This window comes from Gorilla gorilla, chromosome 17 (assembly GCF_029281585.2).
Source record: "Gorilla gorilla gorilla isolate KB3781 chromosome 17, NHGRI_mGorGor1-v2.1_pri, whole genome shotgun sequence".
NCBI lineage: Eukaryota > Metazoa > Chordata > Mammalia > Primates > Hominidae > Gorilla > Gorilla gorilla.
Genome location: NC_073241.2, coordinates 36,495,835 through 36,511,438, shown reverse-complemented (window position 1 = coordinate 36,511,438; position 15,604 = coordinate 36,495,835). Strand labels below are relative to the sequence as shown.

General features: G+C 41.0%; 1 protein-coding gene across 4 annotated transcripts in view; it reads left to right on the top strand.

Moving 5' to 3' along the window:
* The window catches only part of RNMT (RNA guanine-7 methyltransferase), a 59,447-nt gene that overhangs the window by 28,656 nt on the left and 15,187 nt on the right, over window positions 1-15,604 (top strand). For 2 of the 4 annotated variants that reach the window (XM_004059215.5, XM_004059216.4), the window contains one exon: window positions 4,199-8,813. The exons of the other annotated variants lie outside the window; for them this stretch is intronic. In XM_004059215.5, coding sequence (XP_004059263.3) covers window positions 4,199-4,236 — 38 coding nt within the window. In that variant the 3' untranslated portion in view covers window positions 4,237-8,813. Of the gene's footprint in view, window positions 1-4,198; window positions 8,814-15,604 lie in introns of those variants that run through there. 4 annotated transcript variants of the gene reach the window in all.

Genomic DNA, 15,604 nt, shown 5'->3' with positions numbered 1-15,604 from the left:
GATTTTATTTTTCCCTTCAGTGGAGACTGGTTGCCTGTCTTAGACATCCTGCTGGTCCCAAAGTAGAGTGTAAATTTTGATCACGAGTCATCATGATGGCAGTACTGGCTGTGGCTTAGAACTGTATTTTTATATTATTAAGTGTGGACTTTAGTCATCATGTACAAATGAAAAATTAGATGGCCCCAGACAATTGGAAGAGATGGGCTGGACATGCGAAGAGAGCAGTGGCCAAATTGCACCTCGGGTGTAGCACCCCAGGATTGTTTGGCTGTTTGATGAATTGCTCTGTTCTAAGCTAGGGGGCTTCGTGGGTTGAACGTATTTTACATGCCATCACGAGTCTAAAAGGCCCAGGCTACATTTTAGACTTCTACTGGTCTGATCATTAAGCTATCACCAGAGCCGCTGCTCCTCTAGAAGATGGCTTTAAATGAGAAAGGAGAGAATTGCTATTGATTTATTTCTGGAAGTGGAAGTGGTTCGCGATTTGATTTTTTAAATCCCAATTGAAATGCCTGCATAGAAGGCATTTTATACAATAAGTGGGACTTTTTAGGAGTTTCAAGTTAGAAAGGAAGTTGCTATTATGTATTGAAAATCAGACTCTAGCATGTTAGTGGTTTCAAATGACCCTAAATGAGGACAGGACAGGACTGAGGGGTTGTTTGCAATTGGTGTGGGTGTGTGGGGGGTGGGATTTGGCAGGGCTGGGCTGCACAAAGGTCACACAGAGTGGGGGACAGCATGAGTGATACTGGCCAGCTGTGAGTGCTGACATGCTGTGCACGCTGATGTGTTGCAAGTGCTGGGGACTGCTTTGTCTCCTTACCTTCTGGCAAGAACCACAGAATTGATGAACACCCTGCCTGTTTTCTGTCCTATCACTGTGCTACTAGCCACATTTCATTTCAACTAAAAGAAATTGGAAACCGGTAAATAAGGTGACCAAAGTAGTATTTTGGAAAAACTGCTATGGTATTCCTGTACAAGTTGGGTTGGAAGAGCAAGAAGCTGGAGTCTTGGGAGGCCATCAGGCAGTTAGCTGTGTTCATCTACCCTCCCTTCAAAAGAAGTCATCTCAAGGAGTGAGGCCTCCAGCTTAGATGGACTTGATCTTGACTCACTGTTGAGTATCCTAGCACATGCCCCAAACATCCTTGTGATGTTTGCAGGATTTGTCACCTTTTCAGGTATTTTCTTGCCCTAAAATCTATTGGTATTTTATTAGAAGATGTACAGGCATACCTTGGAGATACTGCAAGTTCAGTTCTAGACCACCACAATAAAGCAAGTCACTCAGATTTGTTGGTTTCCCAGTGCATATAAAAGTTATGTTTACTGTAGTCTGTTAAGTGTGCAGTAGTGTTGTGTCTGAAAACAATGTACATACCTTAATTTAAAAATACTTCATTGGTAAAAAAAATGCTGATGATCATCTGAACCTTCAATGAATCTGAATCTTTTCTGCTGGTGAAGGGTCTTTCCTCCATGGCGGAAATACTCTTGGTGGATGGTGGTTGCCGAAGATTGGTGTGGCTGTGGCAGTTAAGACAATGAAGTTTGCCTCATTGATTGACCATTCTTTCACAGAAGATTTCTCTGTAGCATGCAGTGCTGTTTGATAGCGTTTTACCCACTGGAGAACTTATTTCTAAATTGGAGTCACTCCTCTGAAACCCTACTGGTCTTTATCAACTAAGTTTTTGTAATATTAATTATTCGAAATCCTTGTCATTTCAACAGTGTTCCCAATGTGTTTACCAGAAGTAGATTCTATCTCAAGCTCATCCATAAGAAGCAGCTCTTCATTTGTTCAAGTTTGATCATGAGATTGCAGCAATTCAGTCACATCTGCAGGCTCCACTTCTAATTCTAGTTCTCTTGTTGTTGCCATCCCGTCTGCAGCTACTTACTCCACTGATGTGTTGAACCCCTTGAAGTCATGCATGAGGGTTGGAATCCAGTTCTTCTAAACTTGCGTTCATGTTGATATTTTGACCTCATCCCATGAAGCATGAACATTCTTAATGATATCTAGAATGGGGAATCATTTCCATCAGGTTTTTAATTTACTTCATCCAGATCCATCAGAGGAATCACTATCTATGGCAGCTATAGCCTTACAAAGTGTATTTCTTAAATAATAAGACTTAAAAATGAAAAGTACCCCTTGATCCATGGGCTGCAGAATGGATGTTGTATTAGCAGCCATGAAAATAACATTAATCTCCTTGTACATCTTCATCAGACCTACTGGGTGACCAGGTATATTGCCAATGAGCGGTAATATTTTGAAAATAATTTTATTTTTCTGAGCAGTAGGTCTCAACAGTGGGCCTAAAATACTCAGTAAACCGTGATGTGAACAGATATGCTGTCATCCAGGCTTTGTTCCATTTATAGAGCATGAGCAGAGCAGATTTTACATAATTCTTAAGGGCCTCAGGATTTTTGGAAGGATAAATGAGCATTGGCTTCACCTTAAAGTCACTAGCAGCATTAGTCCCTAACAGGAGAGTCGCCCTGTCTTTTGAAGCTTTGAAACCAGGTAGTGACTTCTCTCTAGCTATGAAAGTCCTAGATGGCATCTTCTAATAGACTGCCTCATCTTCATTGAAGATCTTATTTAGTGTAGCCACCTTCATCAATGATCTTAGCTAGATCTTCTGCATAACTTGATGCAGCTTCTACATCAGCACTTGCTGCATCATCTTGCACTTTTACATTATGAAGGTGGCTGCTTTCCTTAAACGTCCTGAACCAACTTCTAGTTTCAGACTTTTGTTGTGCAGTTTTCTCACCTCTCTCATCCTTCATAGAACTGAAGAGAGTTAGGGCCTCTGAATTAGGCTTTGGATAAAGGGAATGTTGTGGCTGGTTGATCTTTGCAGACCGCTCAGACTTTTTCTGAAAATCAGCAGTAAGGCTGTTTGCTTTCTTACTCCAGTGTGTTCATTGGAGTAGACTTTTATTTTAAGAACTTTTCCTTTGCATTCATAACGGCTGATTTCAAGCCTAGCTTTTTGCCTATTTTAGCTTTTTACATGCCTTCTTCACTAAGCTTAATCATTTCTAGCTTCTGATTTAAAGTGAGAGATGTGCAAGTCTTCCTTTCAGTTGAACATGTGGAGACCATTGTAGGATTATTAACTGGCCTTATTTCAATATTGTTGTATCTCCAGGAACAGAGAGGCCAAGGAGAGGGAGGGAGAGAGATGAGGGAATAGCTGATTAGTGGAGCAGTCAGAGCACACATGACATTTATGAGTTCTCCATCTTATAAAGGCACCTCGATAAAGTTTGTGGCACCCCAAAACAATTACAGTAATAACAGCAAAGATCACTGATGACAGATCATCATGACAAATAATAATGGAAAAGTTTGAAATAATGCAAGAATTACCGTAATGTGACATAAAAACCCGAAGCGAGCATGTGCTGTTGGAAAAATGGTGCCAGTAGACTTGCTTGATATGGTATTGCCACATACCTACAATTTGTAAAAAACACCAATTTGTAAAGCTAAATAAAGCTAGGTATGCCTTTAATAGGTTTCAACTTGATTCAGAATAAGGAATCCTAAATTCATTTAGCTGTCTTTGAGTCAAAGCAGGAAACCTTATTTCAGGGAGAGAACTCTTGGGGCTAATACATGTAGAAATAGAAATAATATCTCTGAAGTATTAATTGTCGTAGAGCTTTTGGCTTGCTTTCTTCACAAGGCCCTACAACACAATAATTGGATAATTGGGTGAATTGTTAACATGTCATGTTATGTACCTTTAATTCTAGTTTTCTAAAATATCTTTTAATATTTTTAATTCTAGTTTTCTTTGTTATACTTATTTAAAATTTAATTTTATTATAATTTTAATTTGTTATACTTTTAATTTAGTTATACTTTTATTTTTCTTACCTTAAACTGATTTTTAGAGCTGTTGAACTGGTTTTCCCATGGGCTGCAATGTCACTGAGTATTATAGTAAGTAGATAATTGTTTTAAAGTAAGCAAATACCATCTCATGTCTGCCTAAAAATGATTCAAATAATAGAGGAACTCTTAGAATTAACGGGGATTTTCCTCTTCAGAAGCTGCTTGAGAGCCTAAGAATTTTCACCAAATTATGAACAAGACAGATTGTTTTATTTATTGTAATCATATGAGAAACTGAACTCTTATTTATTTCTTCTTTAGGTATTTACTTGGTGTTTGCCTTTGAGAAACAGCAGTGAGCACATAGGCAGTAGTCCCAGAGGGGCCGTGTTCTGTCCTGCACAAATTTGAACAACTCATCTCGATATATTTGATATTTCTCTGTCTGTTGATTTTAATTCTAAATGTGCAGGATGCTGGCAGAAACTCCAATGTAGAAATTCAACATTTGCTGTCTGTGACAGATGAACTTTTGCATGTGTATATAAGAATGAGTTGGGACCTCTGTCTTTAAAAATCTATTTTTAGGTAATGTTCTTAGAATTCCATTTGCCTCTATGATCTTAGCTCATAAAAATATAATATGACTTGATAAAGCAACTAAACTCTTTCCAGTGTTCAGATTTGTCCTGTGTGTGTTTACAGTATTCAATTTATTGCAGTTGTAGAATTGGTCAGAGAGCATTTTCATAGTGTGCTCATTTCTATGGTTTTGTTATATAGCATTTTTCAACATTTAATGGTCTGTACAGTTGAATGTAAGTGTTCAATATGTATTGCTAAAGTTATAAGTTTAAAACTCAATTTCAGATGCTCATAAAAGTTACTTAGCTAAAATTTTAGCAATTTATTGCATTTTGAAATAATCATTAACATGCTGCAATTCAGGAGCTGGTTAGAACATTTTAAGTGGCAGCATAGAATTTTGGAATTTTGGGGCTTTCTTTTGAGAAATTGCTACCATAGCAATTAATGTTTCCAGTTATCAAGATTGTGATTAGACACATTTACCTTTCTTCATTGAACAAATGGTGCCATAGTTATTTTTCTCAAAATTTAGTGAAAATCCCTCCCATGTAGACATGTTGCACATTTTTTCCAAATTTATACATGGAACTGCAGTAGGAATATTCTCACCATCTGATGCCATGTACCCACTTCAGAAATAAGCAATACTTGTTCCTCTGTTACAACCTCAGCACTTTGCACCATAGGAGCCATTGTTAAAGTTGTCACTTGTGTAATTGACTGCTTTTCCAAAACTGGTACTTATGTGAACTGTTGTCCTTGCTTTACACCACCATTTGGAAAACTTGCCAGTTTTTAGATGTAGATGTAGTGAAAAACTTCAAGAATGAAGCAGAGCAATTGAGTATTCTTTTTTAAATTATTAAGCCATGATTTACAAAAACATTACTTTCTGTAATTCACAATACTTGTTTTAAAAACATAGTGTCTTCATTAGTGTACATCTATTAACTGTTCATGGTGTTAGAGTTGCAAACTTTTTAGCAAGAAAATATGGATTTCCTCATTTCAGTTCCTTCTGCAGCCTGTGAATCTCCACAAAGTGTTACCAGTTTACAAAAATAAGTCTTTTTGCCTTAAGTCATTTTGGAAATAAGTAATACTGCATCTGACTCTGGTGGCTGTATTAGCTAGGAAAGGTTTGTAAATGGTGTCGGTGAGGTGGGGAAAGGAAGTCTTCCTGTCACATATGCAGGTTCGTTTTCATTCTAGGGCAGTGCCAGGAAGTATATTGATAGCTTTGTAGGTACAGGAAAAGCATCATCATTATTTCCTCTGTTCACATTTACTGGTCTTAATTAACAGGTAATAATAATACATGTACTTTTAGCCTGAAACCTCTTCCACGCCATGGGTAACTTGGGGGAGAGAAGAATCCTCCAAACGATGGAGTAGCCAGTGGTAATACAAAGCAGGGAGAACAGAAAGGTAGAGTTACTAAGGCCTTCAGTGAACAGAAAGGAGCAGAGAGCAAGATTAGATCTGAGAAGATGCTCTGGGGACTGAGCCCACTGTTGCTGGTGTCAGGGAGGCTTACTGGAGCCACACCTGCAGGCGCTGTGTTCAGGCACCACCTTCCTCCTTGAGCTTTGCCTGTCTCTTGCCTTATCAGTTCTTCCTCCACCACCCTACACCCCCCTCCCCCCGGCCCCAAGCCCCTGTGTCTCCTTGTTACAATTAAGTTTCTGGATATTGACTTAAGAACTGTTAGGAAGAGGACTAGAAAAGTCTTCACCTGCCTATCCTCTCCAATCACCAAGGTGGAAGGGAGCTAGTAGGACTCTTCCTTGACACACCTTGCAGTCTAAATGTTCAGTATTCTATTCAGGACTTACGGTAACTATTATGAGGGGGGCATGGCTTTCCACCGTCGGGCCAGGAAGAGCACCTGTTGCCGCAAGCTCAGTGAAGTGGGGCACTCCCAGACCTGCCATGCAGTTTATTCTCTGAGAATGGAATTAGAAATGAAGACCTAACCAGCTATTGGTGGGAATGACAGAACTGGGGATTGCGATGATTGATCTGGGAACATGGCTGGATTGTGATTTAACCAAGAATGCTGATGTTGAATTATTTGGGCCTAGAATATACTTGAGAAAGCACTAGTGGCTTGTGTTCAGGGAGAGGAGCTGGCAGTTTTTAACCACTTCTGTGGGAGCTGTGTTCTAACCTGCGGAAGGTATTGCAATTCTGTGAGAGTGACTCTCTGCAGAGTCACTGCACCATCAGGCTTGGCCCTGCTGTGCCTTCAGTACCCAGCCAGGTTCTCTGGATCCAGGGTGACTCTCCAAAGAAATTGGCCTTCAGCTGGAGAAAACATTGGGTGGAGACTCTCACTTATGTTAATGCAGTCTTGAAATGACTGAAAGGTAGATTGCCAGCACAGTGAGTTTCCCAGCCTGCTCCCCCATCCACACTTGGAAATTGAGGGAGCATGACCGCTCTCTGACTTCACATGTTAATAGAGGATCAGAGCAGAGTTGGGAGTATATTGGTCAGCATCATAGAAAAGAAGACAAAGCTTGCTCAGCCATGAGATGGCCAGGTATCCAGTTTTGTTAACTCTCTTGGGAATTTCTTTTTCAGCCTGTTTTTTAGCTTAGTGCCATTATGTCATTTTGATTTGTATTCAAGTACTCTTCAAGTATCTTTGTAATGAAGGTTTGGCTACTTGTATAGGTCTGCCTGCAGGGTGAAAATGCCAGTGTGAATATTCTAGCTACCAAACATTGTTTTTTGTTGAAAAACTGACTTTCTGTTGTCTACCTCAGGCCTTGTGCATTTGGGTTATCTCGAGCCAGTCACCACAGAGGGTCTCTAGGGTCTGCAAAATAGAGGCCAAATCCAGGGACCAGGCCCCAATAATAGAAGTTGTACCAAAATGCCTGTGGTACTTGATGGCCTGTTGGTCAAATAGGAAGTACAAGTGTGTGATGTTAGAACCTCCCTAGTTGCTGCTATATCAAGCACTGCATACTTGACAAGTGTTTTCATTCCCCGCCCTCTGACAGAACAACATTCCTAATTCTTTGAAGGCAGCCAGTGCAAAGGCTGCTACACTTGTGTAATGATATTTAGCAGATACATACAGGACTGGATCCCAGGGCACTGTCAGTTCTTCCCTCCCTCTTGTGCTGCTCAGTTTGTCCTCTGCTCCCATGTAGGCCTAAAGTCACCCCACTCTTTAGTGCCTGCGCCTCACCACGATATTGAGGAAGCGCAGGACATGCAAGGGTGCTCTCCAGTTTGGCTGTGGAGACTTGAGCAAGCCCTAAAGTCCCCTGCTCCCTGGACTTCTCCTGGGTTGTGCTTTTTTGGGGGCAGCATACCTTGGACAAAGCTGAGCTGACAGCTAATGTTTATTAGCCTCCTACCTAAGTCAGTCACTTTGCTAAATTCTTCACCTGTGGTAACTCATTTTGATTGTTATAACATCTCAGCACCATTATTCCCATTTTAATGATGAGGAAACTGAGTCATAGAGGATACAGACTTGCCCAAAGGAGAGCCAGGATTTTCACACCCCCTCCTCAAGCTGGGCCTGCCCTCCAAGTGCTTGTTATATACCTCCACGGGTGTCAGCCCAGATGACTCCTCACCCATCCACCACCTGCAGCTTGAGATGTTAACTATTAGAGCTCCATTCTTTTGGTTCAAAATGTTGATACTTACTTAGATGTTCCCTGAGAGGAGTGTTTATTTCTGAGTAAGGGGCTTTGTTGAAAGAGGGGGTTAGAGAGAGCAAGACAGCACTTGAGTGCACTGGCAGGAAGCAGAGATAAGACTTGAATTTCAGTTTGGTAGACCTCCTTCTTTAGCAGCCCAACCTGTAGCAAATCTAGTTTAGCCTGCATGGCAGGGAGAGGGATTCTCTTCCCACCCTCACCATTTGCAAGTGGCAGGAGCTGAGAATGCCAGTACGAGAGTCTAGCCAAAGTGAGAGGCTGAGAGCAAAGGAGACATTTTTTTCAGTTTTGAGTTGAGTATCCAGACAGAGGCAAATCATTTTGTTTAACTTTTTATTAAAGTGTAACTATAGAAACACATCAATGATTTTTCACAAGTGGAGCACGTGCATACAATCGGCACCCCAGAAGCCCCCCCGTCAGATTCCCTTCCAGTTAACTACCTCTCCAAGGGAAACCACTATCCTGAGTTCTAAGCGCATAGATTAGTTCTGTCTGGTTTGGGGAGATATATAAATGGAATTATGCATTCTTCGTATCTGGTTTCTTTTCACCAATATTATGTTTGTGAGATTTTTGTTGTATGTATTTGTACATGGATTTTCATTCTCATGGTTGTATAATATTCCATTGTGTGAATAAACCACATACTATTTATCTGACAGCTGTTTGGTTCATTTACCATTTGGAAACTAGTACTGATCCAGATATTCTAGTACATGAATTTTGGTGCACATAGGTACATACTTCTGCTTAGGAATGTGCTACAATTTGAATGTTTGTCCTTCTAGATCTTATGTTGAAATTTGATCCCCAGTGTTGGAGGTAGGGCCTAATGGGAGGTGTTTGGGTCAGGGGGGCGGGTCCCTGATGGATAGATTAATGCCTTGTCGTGGTGGGAGTGTGAGTTCTCGCTCAGTTAGTTCCCAAGGACAAGTTAATTGTTGTTGCCGATTAACAACAATGACACCTGGTTGTTTAAAAGAGCCTGACACCTCCCCCATTTTTTGCTTTCTCTCGCCATGTGATCTCTACACAACCAGCTCTCCTTTGCCTTCCACCATGAGTGGAGGCAGCCTGAGGCCCTCATCAGAAGCAAATGTTGCAGGATCTCACTGGGCCTTTGTCTTCTGTGCCTACATGTCCGCTGCTCGGTTACTCTCTACTGCTCCTTAGCCTTTGCTCTGTCACCCTGTTACCTGCAAGTGTTGGGAGATGTGTAGGGAAGATACCAGTACACTCCAGAACCAGGAAGTGGAAACAGGAATACCAGAACATTGAAGATCAGTACAATAATGCTTGGAGAAATCTAAGAGAGTTGGGGAGGGAGCTAAGATGGCTGACTAGATGGGGCCAGGAAGAGCATCTCTCACCAAGAGACCAGACCATCAAGAAAACTGGCACGCTCTGAGCAGATCTTTGGAAGGAAGGTGTTGAGAGTGGACAGAGGGAAAATACAGACACTGGGCTCAAGGGGAAGGAAGCTGGGAACCCTGCCCAGGGCAGGTGAGCACTAGGATTTGTTCCTGGTCCCCAGTGGCTCCTGGGTAAGGGGTGAGTTAAATAGGTGAGTGACCCACTCTCACCATGGACCTCCGGAATCCTAACTGCAGGAAACCCCACAACACCTACGGACATTTAAGCTGACAGGGAGAGTTGTTTGGAGCAGTGGCAGGGAAAGGACTCCAGTCTTTGCAGAACCCAGAGGGTTTGGCACGGGAATGGCTACAGCAGAGTGCAACCAAGGACACCCATCCCCTAGGGCTCACCACACTCCTCTGGGTGACTTTGACTTTGTCAACTGTCACACCTGGACAGAGCCGGGTGGTCTTGCCCTTGGGACAAGGCCAGTCTACCTGAGTGCCCCTGCTCCTCTAATCTGCTGGCCTCTCTGGGGGTCCCTGCCTGGCCATGCCCATTTGCAGTGCAGCCACAGATGCCCAACCAGGGTGCTCCCCAGTGGCGGCCAACAAAGCTCCTTTACAGGCAGACCATACCTAACTGCTAGAGAGCTCCAGCAGACTGGCCTGTACCGGTGGGCACCCACGCACCCACAGCCTCCTCCCACCACAACCTCCCTGCACCATTTGCCGGCATCCGCGGGTGGTCTCACTATCCTGCTCCCACCAGTACCCGACCTCTGCTGATACACGCACACCCCACTGCACTGCTAGTTACACCACAGTCAAACCCTCAAGGGCATCAAAGAAGATAAAAGCAGGCCGGGCACAGTGGCTTACACCTATAATCTCAGCACTTTGGGAGGCCAAGGTGAGCGGATCACAAGATCAGGAGTTCGAGACCAGCCTGACCAAATGGTGAAACCCCGTCTCTACTAAAAACACAAAAATTAGCTGGGCATGGTGACGCATGCCTGTAATCCTAGCTACTCAGGAGGCTGAGGCAGGAGAATCTCTTGAACGTGGGAGGTGGAGGTTGCAGTGAGCTGAGATCACGCCACGGCACTCCAGCCTGGGCAACAGAGCAAGACTCCGTCTCAAAAAAAAAAAAAAGAAAAGAAAAAGATAAAAGCAAAATACCCTATCAAAAAAAAACAGCAACTTCAAAAGATTAAAGGAGCATCAGCACATACAGGTGAGAAAGAACCAGCACAAGAATTCTGGCAACTCAAAAAGCCAGATTGTCTCCCTACTTCCAAACAACCATGCTAGTAACCCAGCAATGCTTCTTAACCAGGCTTAAATGGCTGAAGTGACAGATACAGAATTCAGAATTTAGATAGGAACAAAAATCATTGGGATTCAAGAGAAAGTCAAAACCCAATCCAAGGAATTGAAGGAATCCAATAAAACAATATGAGACCTGAAAGACAAAATAACCATTTTAAGAAAGAACCAAACAGATTTGCTAGATCTGAAAAACTCACTGCAAGAATTTCATAAAATGATCAGATTTATTAATAGCAGAATAGATAAACTGAGGAAAGAATCTCAGAGCTTGAAGACCAGTTGTTTGAAACTTAAACAAAAATAGAGAACAAAGAATATAAAAGAATGAACAAAACCTCTGAGAAATATGGGATTATATTAAAAGACCTATGACTCAAACCTATGGCTCACTGGCATCCCTGAAAGAGACCAGAGAGTAAGCAAGTAACTTGGAAAGCATATTTGAGGATCTCATCTACAGAAATCTCCCCAGCCTCACTAGTGAGGTCAACATTCAAATTCAGGAAATGCAGAGAACCCCTGCAAGGTGCTATACAAGACAACCATCCCCAAGACACATAGTCATCAGATTCTCCAATGTCAAGATGAAAAAATATTAAAGGCAACTAGAGAGAAGGGGCAGGTCACCTACAAAAGAAACTCCATCCGACTAACAATGGACCTTTCAGCGGAAACCCTACAAGTCAGAAGAGATTATGGCCTTATATTTAGCATTCTCAAAGACAAGAAATTCCAACCAAGAATTTCATATCCAGCCAAACTAAGCTTCATAAGTGAAGGAAAATTATTTTCAGACAAACAAATGTTAAAATTCATTACCACCAGACCTGCCTTACAAGAGGTCCTTAAAAGAGTACTAAATATGGAAATAAAATATTGTTAACAGCCACCACATAAACACACTTAAGTACATAGCCCATTGACACTATAAAGCAACCACACAAGTCTGCATAACAACCAGCTACCAGCATGATGACAGGATCAAATCTGCACATATCAATAGTAACCTTGAACATAAATGGGCTAAACACTCCACTTAAAAGACGCAGAGTGTCAAGTTGGATAAAGAAGCAAGACCCAATTGTATGCTGTCTTCAAGAGATCCACCTCATATGCAAATGACACCCATAGGCTCAAAGTAAAGGGATGGAGGAAAATGTATGAAGCAAATTTAAAAAGAACAGGGGTTGCTATTGTAATTTCAGACAAAACAGACTTTAAACCAACAAACATGAAGAGACCAGGGCATTACACAATGATTAAGGGTTCACATCAACAAGAAGAGTTAACTATCTTAAATATGCACCTAACACTGGAACAACCAGATTCATAAAACAAGTTCTTAGAGACCTTCAAAGAGACTTAGATAACCACACAATAAAAGTGGGAGACTTCAACACCACATTAACAGTATTAAACAGATCTTTGAGGCTGAAAACTAACAAAGATATTCCAAGACCTGAACTCAACACTTGAGCAAATGGACCTAATAGACAACTACAGAACACTCCACACAACAAGAGAATATACATTCTTCTCATTTGAACATGGCACATACTCTGAAATTGACTATACATTGGCCATAAAACAATTCTCAGAAAGAAAAAAACATGAGAGCAAAAACCTATCAATTACACTCTGAGGCCACAGTGCAATATAAATAGAAATCAATATTAAGCAAATCACCCAAAACTATACAATTACATGGAAATTAACCTGTTCCTGAATGACTTTTGGGGAAACTATGAAATTAAAGCAGAAATCAAGAAATTATTTGAAATGAATGATAAAGATATAACGTAGCAGAATCTGGGACAGAGCAAAGAGTGTTAAGAGGAAAGTTTACAGTGCTAAACACCCATATTAAAAAGTTAGGAAGATCTCAAATTAACAGCCTCACATCATACCTAGAGGACCTAAAGAAACAAGGCCAAACCAACCCCAAAGCTAGCAAAAGACAAGAAATAACCAAAGTCAGAGCTGAACCGAATGAAACTGAGATGTGAAAAACCATACAAGAGATCAATGCAACCAGAAGTTGGTTCCCTGAAAGAATAAATAAGACTGATAGACTGCCAGCTAGACTAATAAAGAAAAAGAGAAGATCCAAATAAACACATAGATGATAAAGAGGACATTACCACTGACCCCACAGAAATACAAAAAATCCTCAGAGACTGTTAAAAACACCTCTACGTACAAAAACTAAAAAACGTACAAGAAATGGATAAATTCCTGGAAACACACAACCCTTCAAAATTGAACCCGGAAGAAATTGAAACCCTGAACAGATCAATAACAAGTTACAAAATTGAATCAGTAATAAAAAGGCTGCCAACCAGAAAGTCCAGGGCCAGGTGGATTCATAGATGAATTCAACCAGACAGATAAAGAAGGGCTGAGTGGTGGGTGGTGGCTCACACCTGTAATCCAGCACTTTGGGAGGCCGAGGTGGGCGGATCATGAGGCCAGGAGATCAAGACCATCCTGACTAACACGGTGAAACCCTGTCTGTACTAAAAATAAAAAAATTAGCCGGGCGTGGTGGCAGGCGCATACAAAAAATTAGCCAGCATGGTGGCGGGCACCTGTAGTCCCAGCTACTCAGGAGGCTGAGGCAGGAGAATGGCGTGAACCCGGGAGGCGGAGCTTACAGTGAGCTGAGATCACGCCACTGCACTCCAGCCTGGGCAACAGAGCAAGACTCCGTCTCAAAAAAAAATAAAAAAGAAGGGCTGGTACCATTACTACTGAAGCTATTCCAAGAAAAACTGAGAAGGAGGGACTCCTCCCTAATACATTCTATGAGGCTAGCATCATTCCAGTACCAAAGCCTGGCAGAGACACAACAACAAAAACTTTAGGCCAATATCCTTGATGACTATAGATGCAAAAATACTGAACAAAATACTAGCAAACCAAATCCAGCAGCACATCAAAAAGCTAATCCTAATCCACCACAAAAATGGAGGCTTTATCCCTGGGATGCAAAGTTGGTTCAATGAACACAAATCAATAAATATGATTTATCACATAAACAGAAATGAAAACAAAAATCTTACGATCATCTCCATAGGTGCAGAAGAGGCTTCCAATAAAATTCATCATACCTTCATGTTAAAAACCCTCAAGAGACTAGGCACTGAAGGAGCATACCTCAAAATAATAGAGCCATCTATGACAAACCCACAGCCAACATCACACTGAACAGGGAGAAGCTGGAAGCATTCCCCTAGTGAACCAGAACAAGACAAGGATGTCCACTCTCACCACCCTTATTCAACATAGTACTGGAAGTCCTAGCCAGAGAAATAAGGCAAGAGAAAGCAATAAAAGGGATCCAAATATAAAAGGAAGTCAAACTATCTCTGTTTTCAGATGATGTGATTTTATACCTAGAAAAGCCCATAGTCTTTGCCCAAAAGTTGCTTGATCTGATAAGCAACTTCAGCAAAGTTTTAGTTTGCAAAGTCAATGTACAAAAATCAGTAGCATTTCTATGCACCAACAACATCCACACTGAGAGCTAAATCAGTAACATAACCCCATTCACAATAGCTACAAAAAATTAAAATACCTAGGAAATACAGCTAACCAGGAAGGTGAAAGGTAGCTACAATGAGAAGTAAAAACCACTGCTGAAAGAAATCAGAGACGACACAAATGGAGAAACATTCCTTGCTCATGGATAGGAAAAATCAACACTGTTAAAAGGGCCATACTGCCCAAAGCAATTTACAGGTTCAGTGCTATTCCTATCAAATGACCAATGACATTTTTTACAGAATTAGAAAAAAAAGTATTCTAAAATTCATATGGAACCAAAAAAGCCTGAACAGCCAAGGCAATCATAAAGAGAACAAAGCTAGAGGCATCACATTACCCAACTTTATACTAGAAGGCTACAGTGACCAAAACACCATGGTGCTGGTACATAAACAGACACATAGAGCAATAGAACAAAACAGAGGACCCCAGAAGCAAAGTTGCACATCTACAACTACCTGATCTTCAACAAACTTAACAAAAACAAGCAATTTGGACAGGATTCCCTATTCAATAAATAGTGCTGGGATAACTGGCTAGCCATATGCAGAAGATTGAAACTAGACCACTTCCTCACACCATATGCAAAAATCCACTGAAGATGGATTAAAGACTTCAATGTGAAACCCAAACCTACAAAAACCCTAGAAGAAAACCTGGGAAATACCATTTTGGACATAGGCCCTGGCAAAGATTCCATGATGAAGATGCCAAAAGCAATTACAAAAAAAAAAAAAGACAAATGGTAACTACACAAAAAACTTTCTGCACAGTGAATGAAACTATCAACAGAGTGAACAGACAACCTACAGAATGGGAGAAAATATTTGCAAAATATGCACCCAACAAAAGTCTATTATCCAGAGCCTATAAGGAACTTACACAAATTAACAGGCAAAAACCAAACAACCCCATTAAAAAATGGGCGAAAGACATGAACAGACACTTCTTAAAAGACATACAAGAAGCCAGCAAACATAAAAAAATGCTCATCATTACCAGTTATCAGAGAAATGCAAATCAAAACCACAATGATATATCATTTTCACACTAGTCAGAATGACTTTTGTTAAAAAGTTAAAAAAGAAAAAAGATGTTATGAAGCTGCAGATAAAAGGGGGCACTTATACACTGTTGGTGGGAATGTAAATCAGTCCAGCCACTGTGGAAACCAGTTTTGAGATTTCTCAAAGAACTACCATTTGACCTAGCAATCC